This window comes from Diadema antillarum, unplaced genomic scaffold (assembly GCF_040938485.1).
Source record: "Diadema antillarum isolate AM-2024a unplaced genomic scaffold, OU_Dant_1.0 scf00000078, whole genome shotgun sequence".
Classification (NCBI taxonomy): domain Eukaryota; kingdom Metazoa; phylum Echinodermata; class Echinoidea; order Diadematoida; family Diadematidae; genus Diadema; species Diadema antillarum.
In genome coordinates, this window is record NW_027270967.1 from 42,010 (window position 1) to 65,576 (window position 23,567).

Consider the following 23,567-nt stretch of genomic DNA (forward strand, 5'->3'; position numbering starts at 1 on the left):
TGAGAGCTGTACAGTGTCTTTCCAATTAGATTAGCAGATTTGGCTGGGAGCATCGACTGCGATATTCTTCGACGGGAGAATGATATGTTTCAGTCCAATTTTTTGTGTTTTTTTCCCCCTTCCCTTTTTCTCTTCCTTTCGCTGATATCGTGAGGGGGAGGGGGGAAGAGACGAGATATGAATTGGATCAGAGGTAATGAAGGGAGATATGATTGGATTTTATTTCACAGCGAAGCACCTGGTCTATGCTCACTGTTAATGCCGTAGGTACTCCGGACGTGCTCGTCTTATTATGTGTATGAGGCATGTCTAGGCAACCATATGGTCTGAGAAATATGGAGAATAGGCAGAACAAAATTCTCTCACTCCCTCTCTGGGTCTCTCCCTCTCCTTGCTTTTCATTCTTTCTCTCCCTCTCTCTCTCTCTTTGCCGTCATGGAATGATATGTGATTATCAAGACAGACAAATCCACACTCAAGTTGTTTTTTTTTTGTATTGGAATGGGAAAAGGGGAATGCAATTGTTGACTGTTTTATTGAAAATTGTTTGTGACAACTTTCATGATTTTCAAGGAAAGTTAAGAAAAAGCCTGCCAGAGTGACTTTGCCCATGCATGAGTTACCATCAGCTGTAGATTTCTGAAAGGATGTGCCCTAGGTGATTTCTGATGTCAATCATTGTAATGTAGATGTCAAATAGGCACTTGCTGTTACTGTTACTTGTAGGATTTTTTTCTTTATGTACAATTAGTTTTCTTCTTCTTTTTTTTTGAGGGGGGGGGGGGGGGGGAGTGGTCCAAATAAGAGTCCGTCCTTGCCCATGCATTGAACAAGTTATGCTATTATTTTTTTGTGTGTAATCTTTTACAAATATCTTTATTATATTTTTTTTCTGCTTACTGTTAGGTTGGTCTTTATCATTAGTCTCATGGAGAAATCAGCATAAAAGGTGGCAATTGTGTTCTTGCCATTTATGAATAAATGTTGAATTTTCTTTCCCTGGATAACGGTTTGATTAATACTGACTTTGAATGAAGGCCTCCAAGCTATTAGTGTTTGGGCTGAAACATCATGGATAGTATGCATGGATAGTAACAGCTCTGATTCTGTTTTGCCTTTTTAAGTGGGTATGATTTACATCTGGAAAATGATTTTGTACAGTGTAGGTTAGTCCAAAAGAAAATGTGTGAAACACAGATGTTATTTTAACTTAGATAGTTGGGTTGGTAGGCAAAAATACACACCTAACTAAGGATTTAAAAAAAACCCAGCAATAACCCACAGCTGGAAAAGAAATCACAATATTTGACACCAAAACAGAGATAAGTTATAAAAGTTTCAAAACAATTTCATGGGAATAACACATGATTAGAGGTGTATGATGATTATGATAGGAAACCAAAAATGAAGTTTGTTTGCCTTGGTGTACCCTCGGTCACAACCTACTGTGTGTGTTTATAGTCCGTACGTTTTTGGTGGAGACCATGGCATTCACATTTTTTTCCCCTGAAAACGATGGGGGGGGGGGGGGTGCAAGAGCAGAGAGGGAGTATGTAAACCCGTATATGCTATACATTGTACTTAGTATGAATCTGTAGCCCGAACGCAGCGAAAGTTCTTCATGTCTGAAAAGTGCTACGGCGAGTCTGCGTGGTCCAAAATCCGTACTGATGCGGTACTTACTACGTACGGATCCCCAAATTTTGCCCACGCTTTTGCAAGTAGACAGCACGCACTTGCAAGTACAGCGGGTTGTGACCGAGGCTTAAGAAAGACAACAACGTTGCCAGTGTCACTGACTGTACAAATCAACCCAGTTATCACTTTGAGAAAGTGAAATCGCTTACTATTTTAGTGCATGGTTTTTCTCCAGTTGCAGGACATTCCTGCCTTCAACATAATGCACATGTAGCTTGTAACAAACAAACAATCGTAAAGAAACAATTTCAAGAATGATATTGAAGCTTTGAATGGGCTTTGATTTTGGCACACTTGGTATACTACCTTTTGTGCACAGTATAGAAGTTGATATATAAAGAATACTAGTATAAAAAAGTAAGATCAGTTTTGAGGAGATACTAATGATTCTACTGAATTTCAACCTCATTTTGATTCAGGACTTTACAAAACTGTAAAATCCAAAGTAAAAAACTTCAGATTGGAACCGTTTCTAATGTGTCAAAAAGAATGATCTGCATCTGAGAGAATCCTGGAAAACTTGATGAGTGGGTGAGATTTTCCCCGTGATTCTTCTTATTCAGCAATAACGCCATGTGCAATATTCATCATAATTTTCAGATGTTTGCAGACCTCTGCAACGAAAACACTGATTAGCAATATTCTGAAGCCAATTTTCACATTCTCTGGGAAACAACAACAGTGCCCTTTTTTGCCTGCTATCTGAATCAGTGTTAAATTTCTCCACAGGTATTTGGAAAGGTCTCCGGCTGCCTTCGATGGCCGCTGATACGGCTAGCGGCATTCTATATTACCTTGTATTCGATGCGAGATTGACAGACAAGAATGTGTTTGCACAGCGTGCTTGTAAATAATGGTTCTTTCTCTCCAACTGCCCCCCCCCCACCTTCCAAAAAAAGGATGTAAAAACCAGAATAGAGTAGTTCTTGGGGGGAAGCGTGTGTGCTTGTGTACGTGTTCCTTTTTGCTGTCAGGCGTACATCTATAACCTAGATGAAAGACCAGTCAGGGATATTCGATATTTGGTAACTAGGTCACATGTGTTTACACTTGCACTTTTTCCTAATTAGACACATCACCCCATCTCTTAAGTCAATATTTGTGCAAATTTAGCCTTTAATGGTGATTTTTTTTTTCTGTAATGCTCTGTGAATGCCTTTTTCATGGATAATGAATCACAGAGGCAGTATTGAAGGCATGCTCAGCATTTGCTGCTAGATGAGGAAAAATGATGAGTGATTTCAGCATGGGGATCAAGTTTGAGCCTGCAGATGGTTGATTATGATTAGCTGACAGCCAAGTTACTTTTCCTGTATGTACTCCTTTTTTTCTGTTTTTCTTGCAATCAATTTCAAAGTTTTGTGCAATGGGGCCAAGATATTATCAACAAAATAAGTAGAAATGTAGGTTGTTGCCCCGTTCAAATCTAAAGGACCAGGCAGATACCATGTGAACTTTTTTAGAGAGCTTTTTTATTTCCCCCTATTCCATTGTGGAGCGTGAGTCATACCTAGTCTCTGTAATATAAGATGTATTGTCAACACGTTAGGGCATAATGATTGATGTTTGCTGTGGTGCAGACTTACCCAGCACCCTTTTAATTTTCCTGATTGGCTGGAAAGTGATGCCCATTGTCAGTGTACTTTTTTTTCCAGGGTAGAGGGCATCGGTTGGTTATTGGTAGGTTCGGTTGAGGGGGGAGAGGGGATCCGGCGGAGTTCACTGTGCTGTATCCATTGTTAACCCTTCAATTCCCATCTAATTCTGACTGTATTCATCATCGTTTATTTCCTATTGCAGACTGATGTCACTTTCTCCATCAACCACCTCCCGGTTCTTGACGATGACTCCACCTACACTTGCCAATTCAACAACATCAAAGTCACCACGAGCATCGTTGGCAACAATGTAACATGTCCCTCGCCAAGGGCCGATCTTCTGCCCGTGATACAGCCGGGCGAGGGTGAGACAACATTCAAATTCAGCTGGGATTTGGGGAGCAGTTGGGGGGGGGGGAGGAAGGTTAGAGGGAGGGAGCATCAGGGGCAGGAGAAAAAAAACAGGAGGGCATGGTATTTTTAGAAAGGGAACACCCCCGATGACAGGATGGAAGAGGGAAGGGGAATTGGCAGGCATGTTCGTCATAATTGGCCATTGATTCACCGGGCTCGCTCCGAAGAGGGGAAGCCTGGCATTGTTATGGAAGAATGTGCCAAAATCAATTGTCTGGTGAAGGGATCAAATGGGGATGAGATGGAGGGGTGGGGGGGGGGGGGGAGAGAGAGAGATAGAAAGAGAGAGGGGAGAGACTGAAAGATGGAAAGGGTGGGGTTAGTAGGGGTGAGAGAGGAATGTTGAGTCAGGTTCAAGAGCAGATTACATCTGCTGAGAGTACAGCACCCGTTTATCGGGCGTGCAGCAAATTTTTCACTTTCATTCCTCACGATTCCAATCAGTCACGACTCCGTCTTTAGGGATGGATGCATGGGGGGGGGGGGAAGCCATCAGCATACACAATGATAAATTCCATGGGGGATTGTGATGATTAACGGCGAGGAAACTCACCTGAAATTCATCACAATCCGGGTGGCATCACCAAGTGATGAGCTTCGCTTGATGACATGTCGCATGGATGATGCACCACAAGAGGAAAGCCCAGACTCTAATCCCTATGAGTAGTAAAGCTTTCGTTTATCACCACCTCCAAATTCCTTTCTTTTTGTTTTATTTTATTTTAGCAGAGCTTTGTTTATTCATTACATCTGCCATCGATCTGTCAATCAGTGAGAATTAATAATTCTTATACTCATTGCAATTTATATGATTGTCATGAGGCTATTTCCAGTGGTCATCTACGAAAGGAACTACCGCAATGTACACAAAAAGCGTTTATTTTAATTAAGTACAAATGGAATACGTATTTCCAGTCAAAGTTGACTTTGTCCCCCCCCCCCCACCATGAAGTAGCAATAAGACAACGACAAAAATATTCTTTGAAGATTTGTCTCGACCATTCCCTACTAAGACCTTTATTACACATCTTAGTATCAACATGGGAGGTACAATTGTATCTATAGATGTAGGAGAGCAATTACTGCAGGATTCTTCAGACTTCATTATTCTTTATTATCATATTGTTTGCATGAAATCATGTAAACTTCCTATTGAAGTCTGAAAGAAAATCTGATGCATTCATGTCCAGATTCTTTCTATTCCCCTTTATAAGGTATGACAATTCGTATAACAGTGAGAACTGGAAACAAGACTCTTATGAATTTGCGTGTGGTTGTGTGTGTGTATGTGTGTATGTATATGTGTGTGTATGTATGTGTGTGTGTGCATATGTGTGTGTGTGTGTGTGTGTGTGTGTGCAGACCTGTCATCGTGATCTCTTTTCATTTTATGACTCAGTTGGGGTTAATAACATGGTACAGATTATTACGGGATTCTCCGGAATTGATCGGAAAAGCATATCTTTTATTGCAGAGTCAAATGCTCTTCATTCAAAATTGATGTTTCCTCCCCACACTACAGATCATGTGACCATGAGGTTGGGAGTGTTCGCCGACGACTCCGAGATCGTGAGCACCGATTTCTTCTTCTACAACTGCAGCGCAATTACGAGGTACTTTAAAGAGAGTCATTGCTCTCCGTCCTATCTCTTCTATGAAACTCGCCTCTTGAAATACCCATGAATTCATTTTCTGAAAGCGATGGTAAAAAAAACTGAAATGATCATCATTGATGTTTATAATGACATTGATGGTAGAGACAAAATTGATCATTACAGTGTTGTCTCCATTCATATTAAAAGATGTGTGCTCCAGGACTGGTTGGTTTGAATATAAGGAGGTTGTAATATAAGCCAAACTAAGATATCTTCTTCTTTCACATCTGGAAAGAATATTCCTTCAGCGAAAGCCATGTGATTTAATAGGGATTTCATTTCATATCATAGTGTCCCATTCCACACTAAAGAGCCATCTTTTAAAAAAAACAGTACACCATTGAATGTTGACATTTCTCCTTTTTTCATAGCCTCTGCTGATCACCCGTGACTTGTTTTGGCACTTGTGCATTTCTGTAGAGGATTGATATCACTTTCTATTATTCTTTTTTTTTTTTGGGGGGGGGGGGGGGTAAGGCAGAGACTCCAACCCCAACCACCTTCTGATCTGGAGATTCTCCCGCCTGAAACCCCTAGCAAACGGGAGACTCCAAGTTGATGTGTGCGAAGCGCGAAGTTCCTAGGATTCTAGATGTTCTCTGGTGCTATCTAAGGCTTATTCTTTCAACATACGATAGAAATAAGTAAGAAATCCTTTCCACCGGGAGACACAGAGCCAGGGCGGGAGAAATCAAATCTCAAACGGGAGAACGGGAGATTGTGCAAAAATGGGCTTGCGGCGGGAGATCTCCCGTCGAAAACGGGAGAGTTGGAGTCTCTGGTAAGGGGATGGGGGAGATGGATGAGGGAGATGTTGGCTGCAGGTCAGATGTTGTATTCTTATATTTGTAATCGGGAGGGGGGAGGAAGGGGGGGGGGGGCTTGGAATTTTTGTTTTTTCTGAAGCAATTATTATGTACCCAAAGTCAGCTCTAGTTGGCAACGGATGCGACCCAATGGAACAATAGCAACTGTTCTCGTTGACAGAATACCCCTACATGTTTGCACCTGCGAGGGACACCGCTGACAAAGCATTATGCCGTTTTCACGCTCTTTCTCCCAAATTGGCATAATAGCGTTGGATGTGTTGCATGTCCGCATGACAAATTTTTCGGAGACGGGAGCGAAGCCCTCGGGCTGTCATTCTTTATTCTGTTAGTGATGAGGTAGGGGAGAGAAAAGGGATATCAATAACCACAAACTGTATGCCAAAAACGTGCAGGGTGTTAGAAGATATTCAGACTTTCTAAAAGGGGGAGGGCAAAGCCAAGCGAGGGAGACACAGTAGAGTGAGTGCAAGAAGCAATTCTGAGAGGTTTAATTTTGCATTCGCCCGTGAATTTGATGAATTACCAGTCTCAGTAGGTCATTTATGTCTGAGGGTGAGACTGATAGTTGTGTTCAGGTCATATAATTTGTTTATAGAGGCTGCCAAGGGTGTTAAATCTTATTTGTATGTTAAGATTGTGGCTTGAGCAGAGGGGGGGGGGGGGGGTAGGCATCCACAGCCTTGATAGATAGATAGATAGATAGATAGATAGATAGATAGATAGATAGATAGATAGATAGATAGATATATAGATACCTGGATGGATGGATAGATAGATAGATTGATACCTGGATGGATGGATCATACTATAGATAAATGGGTAGGTAGCTAGAATCAGTGGTGAGGCAGTATTATGAAAAAATGTCTGATGGGTTCATAGGCCATCATTTATTTTGTTTAAGATGGTCCTTCATTATCATACATTTATCATTTGATAATCTACAATGTATCAAATAGTGCTATTGACTGATTTAAACATTGAATGGTTGAGAAAAAAAAAGTTGTTGTTACATTTTGCCCCATGCAATCAGTCAAGATTCTATGCACATACTACTTGGAATCAATGGATTAGCATCAGAGGTTTCCTTCATAAGTATCTGATTACCTCACAATGACATTGGACTGTATTCAGGAAAGTTTGAATCGAGTATGATGAGTTGATATATTCATTCACTCAAAGTATTGTAAAAGAAAATAAAATCGTTTTGACTTATGGAATATAAGGTTAGAACATGAGACCTTTTTTTGATGAACTGATTTATGGAATGAACAGAATGATTGATATTCTTTCACAAATTCATGAAGAAATGTTATGCTTCATTAATGTTACAGTCCGTTTTCACATGCAAAACAATTTTTTTCTCTCTTATCAATACTATTTCTGGTCTTTGTTTTTCCCTTTTGTATGTAATCAAATGTGGAATTGTTAATGGAAACCAAGAGAAGAAATTAATCAAAGCAATGTTTTATGATTTCTACATTATTTAAGTTTATATGACATCTGTTCTTTTCAATCTGCATATCAGTGGTAATCAATTTTATGTCCTTTTCCTTCTTAACTTCAAGCTGAATTTACAGGAAATATAAGACTTTTTGTATGATTGGCAGTAATTCTAAGATCAGTGTTAGTTTCTTTCCCTTGTGATAGTAGACCATGTATGATTTGTAATGAGATTAATGATGATGTGATGTGCTATTTTGAAATGACATGGCAGTCACATTTTGCCTAGATGTACTAGGGATGCAAATATGTCAGGTTGATATCTGATCTGACTACAGCTCTCTGATCTGCATCATATGCTGATGGACATAGATGGTATGATGCACGAGATAACATACAGGCTGATGGGATTGTATGATCAAACCACGACAGGTGTATCCTCTCTATCTTTAAATCTGCTAGATTTAGAGGAAGAAAAAAAAAAGAGAAAAAGTGAAAGCATCGCCTCTCAAAGGATGAAATACGCATTTTCGTACAGCCGTGTGTGTAAGATTTCCCTCTGATATTCTTCAGATTTGTTGCGCCATAGTGAGAGTTCATGCTGTGAAAAAAAGAGAAATATATGTATATATCTTTTATCTTTGTGATTTCTCTCTTCCAGCTGTTCCATGTGCACAAGTAGCAGATGGTCATGCGACTGGTGTCTCCATGACAACTATTGTACCGACGAGTCGTCGCCGTGCCAGGGTGGTTCCACCATTGCGGGAGAAACAGTAAGAAATCCGATTACTTTTCCCTGTCGTGTACTTGTGCATTATGGTTTGATTTGATTCATGCATTATTCTTCCGTCTGCCCAAGTCTGCCTGTTTCAAAGCCATAAAAAAGAGGAGCCCAATCTACAATTATATCAAACTTTCGTGTGAATATGAAGCAAAGAAGACTGCCAGGTTTGAAGTGGTGTAGCTGAGACTTTAGCTGAGAAATTTGGGCCACATTATGTAGTCCTTCATTCAAATGGGACTCAAAAGCAATTGGTTCCAGCGTTGCTTTCTGATACGCATTCATCTCTTCCTTATTAGCAGCCTTGTTAACCAAGTCATGATTCAAATTCTGCTCCTTGATTCCTTCTGTTGCTTTTCAAAGCATCAACACAAAGAGGATATATGCCTTATATAGGGAATATAGGAAGGAGATACTACATATCATCCTATGTGAATGACAAAGTTTGCCATCTCTCATTTGACTCTTAAAGTGCCATGCTCATAATTTCCATAGCTGCTCTGGAGTGCCACCTTGATCCATACTAGTACTGAGTAGAATTGCGTGCTTTGTCTCGTCACACAATCAACATACAGTCATTATCTCTGCCTACCGACCTTGGTGGAATGAATCGTACACCTGACTGATTTCTTTGTTTAGGTAAAACCTCAGAGTCCCATTTTTTTTTTTGCATAATTGCATGTTAGTCTTTTGTTGGGGTCAAGGATGTTATTTTACAGTTTAATCTGGCCTCAAAGATTAGCACCTTGGCACTGAGGGAACACTCAGGTACATTAACACATTGAAGACAAGCTGATTTTTCTATAAAACGCATTTCCCGTAGACACCTGCCCGAGTATACTCTGGACTGGTTTTGAGTGGGATATGAGTTGAGTAACAGTTGAGCTTTGTGACCGACTTGACAGGGAAAAATGTCAGGAATGGGATGATTCTTCTACCCATCTCGACATTTGCAAATGTGTACCCTTTACATGTATTTTTTGCTGCATTAATGTCACGTTGAAATCGATACTTGCATTAGTTTATCTGCCGTTGTGTCACAAGCATTTGGCCAAGGATGTGACAGCGGACTGGTGCAAAGTGAGATCGATCAGCATGTCACGAGGACTGCTTTCATGTGGCCAGCAGAATGTGATAAGGATGTGTACATGTTATCGCCATGGAGATGAAACTAGTACATTTTGTGCTCGAGTAGATGCTCAAACTGCTGGAAAATGTCTGCGATGCAAGAGTGGGGAACATCCGTGTACGAACGGTGAAACCACGTGACATAGCCAGTGTTGCAGTGTACACAACCTAACAACAGTGGATGTACTGTAGAACGGTGTGCCGTGAATGTCATTCCCAAAACCACTGAGGGGTGTAGAGCCCCTGCCGCTTGCCATTAAAGCCGCAGCGAACATGACGGACGGTCTACAAGGGAACCTCCGCGATCGCCCTTAATATTGCCACATCGATTTTTCGGGATGATCATTCATGCTTAGCCTGGATGTAGACAACAAAGATTCCGATCCGACACTTCATCAATCTGGAGGGTGATGTTGATGATATCTAGTCTCCGTCCGGTCGCAGGAATGAAAGAGGAGCCGATCAAACTGGGACGGCGTGTTCATGCTTCTTCTCAAAGGTCTATGAATAGATGCATAAGGACTGTCTGGGCAGGATTTAAATGGAGGGGAGAGAATGAAGAGAGGGGGGAAGTAGGTAGCAAAAAAAGAGAGAAATATATGGCATTGTAGTGTAACAACAAAACAGAAAAACTGATGTTACATGAGCAATGGCTTGGCAGAAGTTACATAGAACTTTATGGGAAGGAAAAGAGATTTGATGGGCAAATATATCAATGTGCATATCTGCATTTTCTAAGTGTGGAGGAAAGAATCAGCTAATAATGGTAAGCAAGGAAAGGAGAGATAAAGATCAAAGTGAACAAAACTTAGAAGGAAAATGTGCAGTATTGGATGATGGAGATTGCACAATAAATCATAAAGATGTGATTGTATGGATGAATTCTGTTTGGTGGTTAAAGTTGCAAGGACAGACGGTAAAGGGTAATAAAAGAAACATAAAGAAAGGCACAGAGAGTAAGAGGAAGTGTAGAGATAGAGAGAGAGAGAGAGGGAGATCTTACAGAATTCAATATTTCCCTTATGAGCCTGGTGAGAAATACCACTGGCTGCTTAGAGTTAGGCTAGGCAGTTGTCTTTATTGATCTACACCCCAGGCCATGGCTTGCTACGCACCTAAGCCATGATTCAGAATTTTTGAAATTACCGTCCCTTCCATAACGCAGTATAGCGAGAATATTGCGCTGAAGGGTGATGAAAAAATTATGTTAATGTGCTTTCTGGTTTCATTCACGTGTTTATTTTTTTGGGTCTAATCCTGATGGCAGTACAAAGTGAATGCATGCTTTAATATGAGGGACTGATGTTGAATAAGCACAGACCTCACCGAAAATTTGCATATATTTTGTCCCCCAAACAGTCAGCATTTGTTGTGAGAAAAGTTTGTCCTCCATTTTAGGACATGGAGAAAAGTTTTACATGTACAAGTTCTTAGACTGTTCATGAATAAATCTGTTCAAGCGCTGTGCAGCAATGCCATTTCATTTCGAGTTACATCAAATGTTACATTCATACCTACCTGTTGGTAGTTAATAGTGGAATCTTTCCTTCACATATTCAACTTCAATTCAGCTTCTCTGAGAATCCAGAAAAGTCATGAGGTAATTGCCTTCATTAAGAAATAAGACTTTTTGACAACTTCATTAGTGCAAAAGTGTAACTTATCACCTGTCGTTCTACATACATCATAGAAAAAAAATGTTTATAAATTTACCTTCTCCATTACTCTATTTGAGAAGTTTTTCAAGGAGATTATGTAAAGCTGTTGCATTCAACACTCCACGAGTCATACGGGACATCGTAACTTGGGTCCAGCATATAAATTAAAAGAAAACCTGTGTTGGTCTTTTTTATATTATCGTTATCATTATTTTATTTTATTTATTTATTATTATTATTATTATTATTTTTTTTTTTTTTGGGGGGGGGGGGGGAGGGGCAGTGGGGGAATCACTATGCAAATGACATCACAGTGATTTACGAGATTGCCATGACTGTCATTTCGAGGCTTCTCCTAGACGCCATGGCAGCAGTCTCGGTGAACAGTCCTAACTCCCCGAATTTTCTTTTTCTCCCATTTGACTTTGTACAAAAAGTGCTGATATGAGCTGCTAGAAATTCACTGTGGCAAAAATGTTGTTTTCATTCTTTTTTGCAGACGGCTTTCTCTGCAGTGCAAATTGCCCTTGCCTGGATCATCATGAGCTCATTAGTGGTTACTAGAGTGGAATTGGTGTTTTTGCAACATCATTGTGCTTCAATTTACAACCACTTTACTGCTTTATGTAGACGTTCATTAGGACTGGGTGATTCAGCCGACTCTGTTGCCATAGCATCAATCAAGAGACAAAGCAGATAAGCATGGAGCATTAGCACAGAATTCATTGTCGGCTGACACAGGTCCGTCCCGAAGTATCGGTGGATGGTAGACAGACGTATTTCAAACCATTCATTTTTGACAGTGAAAAATAATGTCGGCAAATTGTACAACAGATAGCATGCCATGAGGCATTTTTTTTTGAACATCTGTGATTTTGACCTGCTTCCGTCTATCAAAGCCCTGCTACATGACATGTAGTCGTTGTTGGATTAGCTGCCTGATACGGGAGCTTGCTGTTAGACATGGAAAGTAGCCCATCCTAGAGCCAGCATTACTGATTTAATGGATGCCCTGGATTATGTCGGTCACGCTTGGTCTATGAAGCTGGTAGAACTCAAATCCCCGATGCTTGCGTCCACTATTTATAGTTGCGCGCGCCCCCACATGAGATGCCCCCGGGGAATTTGCATTTTCAGTAGCTCTCTGATCTTGTTTGTGACTTGGAGACCCCTTGTCTTGGCTTTGTGGGATTAGTTTGTGATTGATGTCGAAATAGAAAGCCCTTTATTAAAAGCATCTCTCATGCATATACACAAGTACACGCCTCGCAGAACAATATTCTCACTGCCGTCTTCATTTCCTCTGCACTGATAAATTTTGGCATACATGTATTCATGAGGGAATAAATTCATAAACAAAGAGCCAAAGGTTTACACTAGTGATGTAATGCCATGAGGGATAAAATTGAAATGAAAAGAAAAGTTTCTTTTTTTAAAATGTGTAAATTCCTTGTTCCTTCTCTTCCTCACTCTTGCACATCTTTTCATATTGTGCTGTAAAAAGATGAGAAGTTTTTCTGTATGTGTGACTTTTTCTTCAATGGTTTTGCAATGATTTATATCATACATGTTTTTCAATAGTTGTTCATGCCTGCAAAATATCTTGCCGGATGCCTGATGCTTGCTGCATAATTACTTTTTGCGCTAGGACCTCCAGAACAAAATATGCTTCTACTCTTCTTCAAGACAACAATTACTAAATCTTTCAGCACAGATTTATTCAAACGAAGAGATAAGAGTGCCTTGTTGTTTGATTTGGTTGCTTTTCGCTCAAAAGTATTAACTGACTTTGATATTGCCATCAGTATGACAGATACAATTATGATGTGGTTTATATGAGTATGTTGTTTGTAGAGGAAGTTTGATTGATGATGAAGTTCTTAAGATTTCTGTGTTTTATGGTTTTTCTATTTATGAAGAATAAATTAAAGACAATTCTTGTATAATTTCTTTTTCCAGAATTCTCTGTTTTTGCACAAAGCCACATATGCACTGGACCTTATGATTTGTGTGTGTGGTTTCAAACAATATTCTACAGCAATCTCTCTCCCATATCTCTGTGTACAAGCAATTCTAATTTGAGTACATTGTGTTTGTAGGATGCAATGCATTTGATTTTGTGGCAGTTGTGGTCAACGTGCCTGAAATATGTGATGGAAAGGAGAAACAAAAAACAAAAACAAAAACAAAACAAAACAAAGAAAAAAAAAGGAGGTGAAAGGAATGAAATTCTTGGAATGCCGGTGTTTTCATCTAGCGGTGATTACGGCATGAAGGTATAACCAGTTGACACTTCTGTTGTTCATGATAAAAATTGATTCTATTCCAGCGGGGCACTGTCATTCTCTGAAGGATCTGTGCGTGGTGCACTGGGTACACTTTCCATGCCATTTACTTTGTGTCTGCTTGAGTTAAGCGAAGATTAAGGATCTAATGCAGATGTGAAAATATATTTGATATCTACAGATTGTAAGAGTAATATGCCTGTACAATTTTTTCATAGTTTGATAACAGTTGTAGGCTTGTGTCATTTCATTTATTGACACTTATGGATTTTCTTTCTTTTGTTACAAACATTCCCTGGAAATTTTTGGATCGGTTGTGACAGTAAAGAGTCAACTGTTCCATTTATATGTGACATGGTGTCCTGTAGTTTGCAAAGCTGGACTATTCTGTACAAGTGGATATATTCAGAAAGAAGTGTAGACTTTGGATACTTTATGTTGAGAATGTTTGCAAGTCATATTCACTTTCATCAGATTTGCAGCATTTCCTTTTCACTGGTAAATGATTTTCATGAAACATTTCATCACCTTATTTATTGTTTTCACTCTAAAACATACTACATTTTCTTCACAATCACAGATGCTTCCTATGCATGGGTAGTGACTTTCTGTGTAAAATGTAACTGTAATTTATTTATTTTCATTTGCTATTTTGTTGTGTTTGATAATGATATTGATAAGGATAATGATTAGAATAATCATGACAATAATGATGATAATGTTATTTAATATCACATTTTCATGAGGACAACATGTCTTTGCTCTCTACTCTCAGAGTCCAACTGCGGCAGCTGCCAAGGGGCCGTCATTTTGTCCGACATTACTTCCTCCAGACCAACCCATATACATCCCTGTAGGGATTAGCAGAGACATTCATCTTCAAGCAAGGAATCTTCCAAGCAATGTAAGTTTCCTTTTTATTTTTCATTATTATGATTATTGTGATTATTATTATTATTATTATCATTATTATTATTATTATTATTATTATTATTATTATTATTATTATTATTATTATTATTATCATTATTATTATTATTATTATTATTATTATTATTATTATTATTATTATTATTATTATTATTATTATTATCATTGTCATCAGCATCATTATTATTATTATTATCATTATTATTATCATCATCATCATCATCATTATCATTATTATTATTATTATCACTGTCATTATTATTGTTATTTGTATGCATTAGAAGATGCAAGGTGGTTTAAGAATAAGGGAAGTCCTCATTCCCTATTAAGTTCTTGTTGATATCAGGTAGGTGGTTTGAGGAAAATCAGATGATCTGTTCAGAAGTAATAAATGTTAAAGTTCTATCTGAATTTATATCCCATCATCATTGGCTGTAAAAGCTACAAAAAATACTGTATACGCCATATATCTCGCGAGTCTGAATTTTCGCGAATCAGGAATTCCTGACGATTTGGCGAGAGGTTAAATTCGCGATCCTGTACTGAACGGAGAAGCGTTCACATTCACATCGGGATCAGAGTCAATGTTTTCGCATGTCTTTGATTTTGCAAATAGCACCTGACTCGCGAAATTCACAAAAATAAAAACCTAGCGAAATATTCAGCATAAACAGTATGTGATGTCACAGCAGGGCAATGATTTCAACAAAATGTCAGAGAATCCCTCCTTTTATTTTTATATTTTCTTGCCTAAAAAAAGAGCTTATAAATGACTTACATCCTTCAGAAAGCTGGGGGATATGTTTTATAGTCAGCATAATTATGTCAGTTACAAGTTGACAGAAGCATGCTTTTCATATAAAAAAAGAAAGAATTAAATCCATGCAGTGATGATGGATTTAACTAAAAGACTTTCATAGCTTCTGAAAGCAAAGTGATTTTCCTTCTGATGTTTGTGCATACATTGAATCCACTGCATTGGGGATTGAGGCACCTTCACACCAAGCCTCAGAGAGCATTTTACAATGTGTTTTTACTCAGATCCGGGGATTCAAACTCGGAAGGACTGACAGAGAGGCATGGGAAATGCTGATACAGAGGGGTGTGTTGTGTTGTGCACCAGCCCTCATACAAACCACCAACACCAATAAGTTAAAGCAATGAAAAATAGACACCAAAAACTACACAAAAAGGAAAGATAAAAGACCCCAGCATGGTGAATGCCTGTTACTGGCTGAGTGTGAACAGTTGTAGAGTTTCATCACATATTGGGTTAGGCGTCATACAGTGTATTTACAATTTTAGTCAATCATTGGATGGAACAAATTCAAACCTTTCCAGTAATACCTCACTTGTAACTTGACAAGGGATATTCTGGAAATTATGATTGAATAATATCCTATTTTTTCATAATAGTTTATTTGTTTTTAGCAGCTTTAATTGCATCTATTTCATATAAACAAGAATGGAGTCGACTCATTTTGCATTCAAAATCTTCATTTATACATTGTGATGTGTAAAGACTACAGACATACATTGTGTATGCTGCTTTAGCTGCAAGTACTGCATGAGAAGAGAATTTCTCCAATACACTGCAGTCTGATATGAGATGCATATACAGGCATTAGGGCCCGATTTTCCGGTCAGGTGGAATCCTACAAAATGAATCCCTTTTTTTCCCTCTCTTTTCTTTTTTCCCTCTCTCTTCTTTTTTTTTTTTAAATGCAAAGATACTCTTTGAGCTTCACTTTACTTGAGAGCGGAGGGACTCATTTCAAATACACCGTATTACTCGCCAAAAATGATAGCGCGGGGAGAGTTCAAGCGAAGCCTCAGTCTGCAGTGGCTCTCCGCGAATAGGAAAACGAACTGCCGGCGAGAGAATGGACGTACTTTATCATCATGCATTAGCGTTTTGGGGGATATTAGAATGCATTCACAAATGGGCGCCCCTAGCCAGTGCAGGCCACAAATTTAAAGGGAGCTAGCTGCCTGCATGGAGCGGGGCAAAAGCCAGCTTTCATGCTCAAATGAAAGTAGATATCATGTTTCTGTGCATGCAAAATATGTGTTAGCTGATAGGAAAAGGTGACAAGGTGGGGGGGGGGGGGGGAGCGAGATGTATGACAATTTTCGGAAGTGGAGCAGCTGCGACCCTCGTGAGGGTGCCATATCGGTTGAAGAACAGAAAGGACTCGACTGTTCTGCAGTTGCGCAGCAGTAATGCCCTTCTCATTGTCATCTGAGATTCTGAATTGGAATCCGAGTGGTGAGACTTTCGCACGCCAAAAAACTTTGCTCTCGCCAGCACTGAGTTTCCTCGGGGTATATGCATCAGTATGATGTGCACTGGAATCATCCCCAATATCAAAAAAAGGAGCTAATTACCGGTACATGCTTAGTGTAAAAGATGAAATTGTGCCACTGAGACATAAATAAATATGACAGGATATCCGCTTAGGCTTGTGAAGTGAGAATTCACTTCATTTGCTAGAGGATATGAATATAGATTTATTCTGCTAGACAAACAATCTTTAGACAACACAGTGCTCTTGTCATGTCCAAAAGTCTCACGGTGATAAATCCCAGCAGACAGCTTTTAAATTTGGTTAAATCCACTCACCTTCCAAGCTAGAAGTCAAATTAAAGTATCACAAGCTACGAAGGCTGTGCATAGATATCCTCCTTTCATACTCTAAAATGTCTGTGACAGGGAAGCTGCAGTGTATAAGATTGGATATTTCTTATTAATGATCAGTTTGCAACATTTGCATTTATAAACTTCAACCATTTTGCCTTGTTTGTAATCGGCTTTTACATCGCTCTCACCCCCTGTTCAGACGCAGACCAGTTTATACCAAAACTCGATAAAGAAAGACGTATAAAGAATCATCATATAGCCGACAGACCGTTCAGACGCTAATTTCGACCATTCCAGAAACACATCGTATAGATGTGCAGTTTCTCACTGCGCATGTTGTTATGGTCATGAGTGACAGGAAGGTCATCTTTAGTGCTCGCTCCCATTAAGCCCCGCCCAGTTATGCTGTTCTATGGTCGCCATACGTTCAGACGCACAATGAACACAATGGAATGCTGATTCATTATCAAGTTCTGGTTCGAAAAGATGCTCTGACCGTTGTTTCGCTATACGTTGTTTCGTTATACGTCGTTTCGTTATACGTCGTTTCGTTATACGTCGTTTCGTTAGTCGGCATTCAGACGTATAAATTCATCTTATAGCTATACTGTCTTGGTATAGCTATACAGTTGTAGTATAAATTTTTTGCATCTGAACGCCCTGTCAGAAGTGCTGAAAGAATCTGACAGCGGATATGTTTCATTTTACCTATCCTGCCTCTTTTGTATGATTTTACACGAAAATGTGTTGTAGAACTGGCAATGACAGCACACAAAGAAAAATGCATTGAAAACTTAACTCTTGATGATTAGATTGTAGTTCAGCACCATGTGGACGCTTTCGAAAGTTAGCAGTCTTTAAGTATAGTCGATGATTAGAACCATGAGACATCTTAGAGTTTACGCTGTCTCCACGAACCACGGGGGGTCCCCAATTGTAGTTTCGCTCCGTGTGGACACAATAATCAACAAGCTTGTGAGTTAACATGAACCTCGCTTCTCATTCGCATCCGGGTCAAGGCTCCAGCTGCGCTATTTGTATGGGCATTATGTCATCTAGAAAATACTCTGCACTCCCAGAGTAATCATCAAGTGTGATTCACTCGTAAATTGTAACTTAAGTTTAGGTGTGCTTGTGAACCCGAGTCGTGAATTCACGAGTTGAGCAAATCATTGACAGTTAAGTTTTTGACCTAAACTCCAAGTTTGCAACTGCGTGCGAACGTAACTATTGTAGAGGTGTACCAGTCCCTCTCTTTGCTGTTGTGTGCCGTAAATGTCCTCGTAAATAGCGGTTGGGTATATGCGGTAGTTTGTCCCAAGGTGTTTCGAAAGCATCTATCAACCGGAAGGTAATACAGTGTGGTTTTATATTGAGGAGGAAGGCAACTCCGCGCTTGAGATAGATTTCGTGCTTTTACATGCTTTATGTTTGTGGTCATATTCAAATCCGCTGTGGTTATGTGCAAGACTCGTGGGGGCAGGTACAGTTTTAAATGGCACCCGTTGTGTTTGACAAGGCATGCTGCTCGATCTTGATCATGCTGTTTTTGAGATATGCAAATAATTTTGTATTTTGTAAAGGTGAATTTTCTAAGGGATTTTCTAGGCCTCATGCTGTCACGGGCAAACTTGTCGTCCTACTTTCAATATAAATGGTAATGTAGGTATTTGTACATCAGGATGTCAAATTAATTTCAGTTGATATGGTGATTCCATAATAAATGAGAGCATAGCAGTGTACAAAGTACCTTCAGCTGAACAGATGAAAAAGTAGATATGTGATATTAAGTGATAGGAAATCAAGATACATTCTTTTTAACCTTCGTCAAAATTCATTGATCCTAATGCTATAGAATCTGAATTTAACCTTGTATATTATTCTGGTAACAGAGAGCAAACTTTCGATTTTTAAGTGAGAATTGAAAATACAATAAATAGTACCTGTCCATTCTATACCTGTTTTCAAGCTGTAGGAGAAGGCAACATATAATATTGTGTCACAACATAACTCCAGGGGCGGATCTGGGAATCTCGTAAAGAGGAGGTGCCTTTGCAAAATTAAAGGGAGGCGCATGCACCCCCCATTTTTTCTTTTTATTTGTTTTGTTTTAACAAAAAATAAAGGGGGAGGGCGGGCCCGGTGCGCTCCCCCTGGATCCGCCACTGCTCTCCACATGAGGGAATGTTGACTCTCAATGAATTTAACCTGCAGTAAACCCAACTCTCATCAAATCTGCCACAGTTAATTGGAAATGAGGCGGCACTCCTTCACGGTGCATGCAGTAATGGCCCAAAGTCTGCTCTGATGTGATTGCAATTATACGAATGGGGTTAGAAGACTTTTGCGAATGGTTCAGAGTTGCTAAATCGTCTCGTGTCTCCCGTACCTCATGGACCTCCAACCTACCCGCGTGCACTAAATACTGTAAGTGGGTCATTGTACCCGGCACTCGCCCTGGTGAGATGGGTAATCAGACCGTGACTGGGACGCAAGTGCGAGATCGTCCTCATCGAAGTGAAAGCCGATACGTCAAGTTTGGTCCAGAAACACGGGTAGCGCGCCGAGCACGAGATGTGATTAATATCGCTGTGCATCGACAATCTCTTTCTCGCCGTACCTTATTTGACTTGCGCGATGCATAATCCGTCCACTCGGCGTGGAAAAAGACATCCAATATGCATGGCTGTGTTCGCTGTGTGTTTAGTTTTCATCTTGGTCGGGGTGTGTTCGCTTTCATGTACCTCATCTTAACTTCTTTGTGTTGTTGTTGCTCTGTGGAGGAAAAAAGAAACAAAACACATGTATGACTTTCATTTCAACATATGAAAGCATTTTGTGCTATTTTCTGCACTCCAGAAGTGTTTTTGCTCAATAATTTCTTGTGCTCTCCATTCATATCATCATTTTGATGACCGAGACATTTGAGATGGCTAAGAATGGTGAATCAAATTTACATAATGTGATTTTTGCCTGATCTCACACTTATTACCTCTCTCTCTCTCTTCTTATATATTATATGTTCCTTTCATGATTTTGTTAATGAAGTCCCACCAAAGGAACATATTTATATATATCATATGTTCCTCTTCATGACATTTTTCATGGAGTCCAACCAACAGGATATATATACTTTATGTTCCTCTTTATGGTATTTTTCATGGAGCCCAGCCAAAGGAACATATGTATATTATCTGTTCCTCTTCGTGGTAATTGGTATATTGTTCGTGGAGTCCAACTGATTGAAGCACTCTCTGCTGGCATCACCGTCTTCTCATATAGTATACTGTATACGCTATAATTTTCGCGTACATAAATTTTCGCGAATTGCCGCTGTCACACATTTTCGCAAGTGGTTAAATTCGCGATCGGGGGACCAGAAAAAATATGAAGTGGCAAAGAAAGTGTGAATTTTCAACTTACTAGCAAATAAGAATGATACTAGTTATACACTGCATGAAAAAAAACTTACCAAAACATTTTTGAAGTGGTTAAGTCCATCGCGCTAGATTTCTGATGAGTGGTCCCCTTGCGATAATGGATTGGCTCTCTGTAAGTAGACGTGGACAAGCTTAGCCAGTATGGTCTGTTCGGTAAGCCGTGACATGGTATACTAGTACTGAAATGTTCGTATCATCAAGGCAAGGGATTCATTTTGGAAGGTAATATTTTCGCGTGTTGTTAATTTCGCGAATAGCTCCCGACTCGCGAAATTTGCGAAAATAAAACCCCCTCGAAATATATAGCGTATACAGTATTCTGTGTCTTCTTTCTCATATTAGTAATTCCACCAGTCTCACTTTCTGCTCACTTGTAGAGTACTGAATACATATGTGGGATATCACTTTACTCTCTTCTTGAGTTTACTGGAAATAGATGACATGAAACGAAAGTATTCTGCTGTTTTGAAGTGTTAATCAGCCAAGCAGGACAGCATCTCTTCAAATTTTTCATTTACAATGTGCATTTATAAGGTACTTAATACAAAGAACATGATTTGCCACACTGCCAACAGTGGCCTTTAGAAAGACAGCTTCTTATGAAGTGACAGTTTGTGTTATTCAGAATGATAATAATAATTTGCAATATATAGTGCTTATCACATTAAATGCCTCTAAGCACTAATAAACATGTACTTGCACGATGTGTTTGTTCTGTACTTAAGTAATTGGTAATAAAAATACACATCAATTTTTAGAGGTTTTGGTATCATTCAACCAAAATTTGTATTGCAGGTTTGCCAAATTTCTAGTAACTTTAATATTAAAGACTTAAAGGCCCGAATTCATGATGGTGGTACAAATGAAACCATGGTTTAAACCATGGACAAAAGCCATGGAGTGCCAAGTGTCGCATGGAATATTTCATTACGAAATCAGTCATTTCATCGATGAAATGATTATTTTGTAATGAAATGACATCATTTTGTAAGTAAATGAACATTTCGTCCACGAAATGATGAATTCGTTAACAAAACGGTCATATTGTCGACGAAATGACCAATTTCGTAATGAAATATTCCATGTGACACTTGGCGCTCCATGGTTTTTGTCCATGGTCTAAACCATGGTTTCATTTATACCACCTTCGTGAATTCGGGCCAAAATGTTTATATATATATATATATATATATATATATATATATATATCTATTTCTTAAGTATCATGACGTGCAGAATTTACCCCCTCAGTTTAGATATTCCCCTTACTTTAGAAATTTGCAGAACTGTATGCAACACTTTAATTGTTGTTCGATGCTAGATTATTAATTTCTTATATGAATATTAAAATCAATAGCAGACACTGCTAGCATGTGTGTCTGTTGTGTGTTTGTGTATGGCGCACATTCTCGGGTGAAAGGAATTGTTCTGTGTAATCAAACGCTGCCAAAATGCAAATACATGGTGTGTTGGTCTGTGTGTGTTTTTTTTCAGGCTTTATAATACTGTACATATTTCCATCTTGCCAATATTATATTTCCTCCATCCAGGTCAACAGCTACCAGTGTGTCTTGAGTGTGCAGGGTGAGAAGCAGGTGACACCAGCCAATGTGGATGGGATGGAGTTGGTCTGCCAGCCGAGACAGGTGAGATATCTCACACCCAGCTGTGGGTGAAGAGCCGTGGCGCAGTCTCCCCCCCCCCCCCTTTTTTTTTTTGGCTAGGGTCGGTAGACAGAGTAGTGAGTGTCTGTGTGGGTGTGTGTATGTCTGTGTGTGTATGTGTGTGTGTGCTTGTTTGCCCACGATTCCTCACACCTACGTGCTGTGCCGGGGAGATACAGAAGGGAGAAAAAAAAAAAGACATATTTAATGTCTGGTATTTCTATTTACCCTGTACTCTTTTATTCTTGGGTCCACCCCCCCCCCCCCATTTCTCCCTTTTAGGAGTGTGTGCATATGATGTCCAATATACCTACCCTGACTGATATATCTCCAACTGAGAAGTTAATTTTCTGTAAAACAAGTTATTTTCATGCAAGTAATTCTTTATTTATTTATTAATTTTATGCGCTTACTGGATGAGATGAATTTTACGCGTTTTTTATTCCATGGAATCGAGACATTTAATAGTGGTCCATGAGCAAGCAAAAATGTTTGTGTGGTTTTATATTTGAGATAGTTTCTGGTAGCGCGAATTGCGCGAAAAATGTCCACACCACAAATATTTCCACTTTTACATTATTCCAAATCTGTAATTTTATCTGGTACATGTTCATTATAGGTGTACAGAGATATTCAATTCTAGAAGAACCTTTGCTGTTATTAAAACGAAAGAGAACAAAACTTTGTTGAGATTTAGACTAGGGAATTGCACATGTGAGATCTTTGTAGTCACATGATTTAACGAGTATGAAATGCTCATTACGCATTCTGGGTTGGCAGTGAGAAATGATATTGCTCATTTGTCATTGTATTTCTCTTACGGATTGTATAGACTCATCACCCTATTTGGGTCATGCTTACGTGCTCAAACTCATTTGATGAGGTGCCAAGTCTGCGCCAAGTACTGAAACCCGTAGTCGTAATTTGGATGACAAATTGATGGCCAATGAAAACAGAAGGCATAGACCTGACAGTTCATATAGCTCATATAGAAGGTTCTTATGTATTGTCACCAAGGGTTGTGGGTGTGGGCAGTGATACTTTGGGAAGAGCAAATTGATGTAACAGTATGCTTTCTCTCTGGACGGATATTTGTAAGATTTTTTTGTGTGAATGTGATACATATAAAGGCGTTTGTTTGCATGGCATAGGGCCTACAAAAGAGGCATCCCTTGATATATGGCCAAGTACAGATTTGCTGAACGCCATTATAGGGAGGTACTGCATCGAATTATCATTAATGTTTTTCATTGGGATGCCATTACTGTGGAAGCAGATCTTCATCCTTTTCAAACGAACTTTTTTATGGGACTTTCGTTAGCCTCGTGATTGTCAAAATCAAGCATTTCATTTTCAAAGATGTTGATCAGTAGGCCTATAGTTTGATCCCCATTGCTCAAGATTT

At 39.3% G+C, this 23,567-nt stretch overlaps 1 protein-coding gene across 1 annotated transcript in view; it reads left to right on the forward strand.

Annotated features, from left to right (window-relative positions):
• Positions 1-23,567, forward strand: part of LOC139717617 (plexin-A2-like) — a gene marked incomplete at its 5' end in the record, with an annotated part of 115,159 nt that overhangs the window by 30,560 nt on the left and 61,032 nt on the right. Inside the window, 5 exons of the mRNA XM_071629124.1 lie at positions 3,499-3,661; positions 5,233-5,323; positions 8,297-8,408; positions 14,263-14,391; positions 22,049-22,144. Of these exons, the coding sequence (XP_071485225.1) occupies positions 3,499-3,661; positions 5,233-5,323; positions 8,297-8,408; positions 14,263-14,391; positions 22,049-22,144 (591 nt within the window). The remainder of the gene's footprint in view (positions 1-3,498; positions 3,662-5,232; positions 5,324-8,296; positions 8,409-14,262; positions 14,392-22,048; positions 22,145-23,567) is intronic.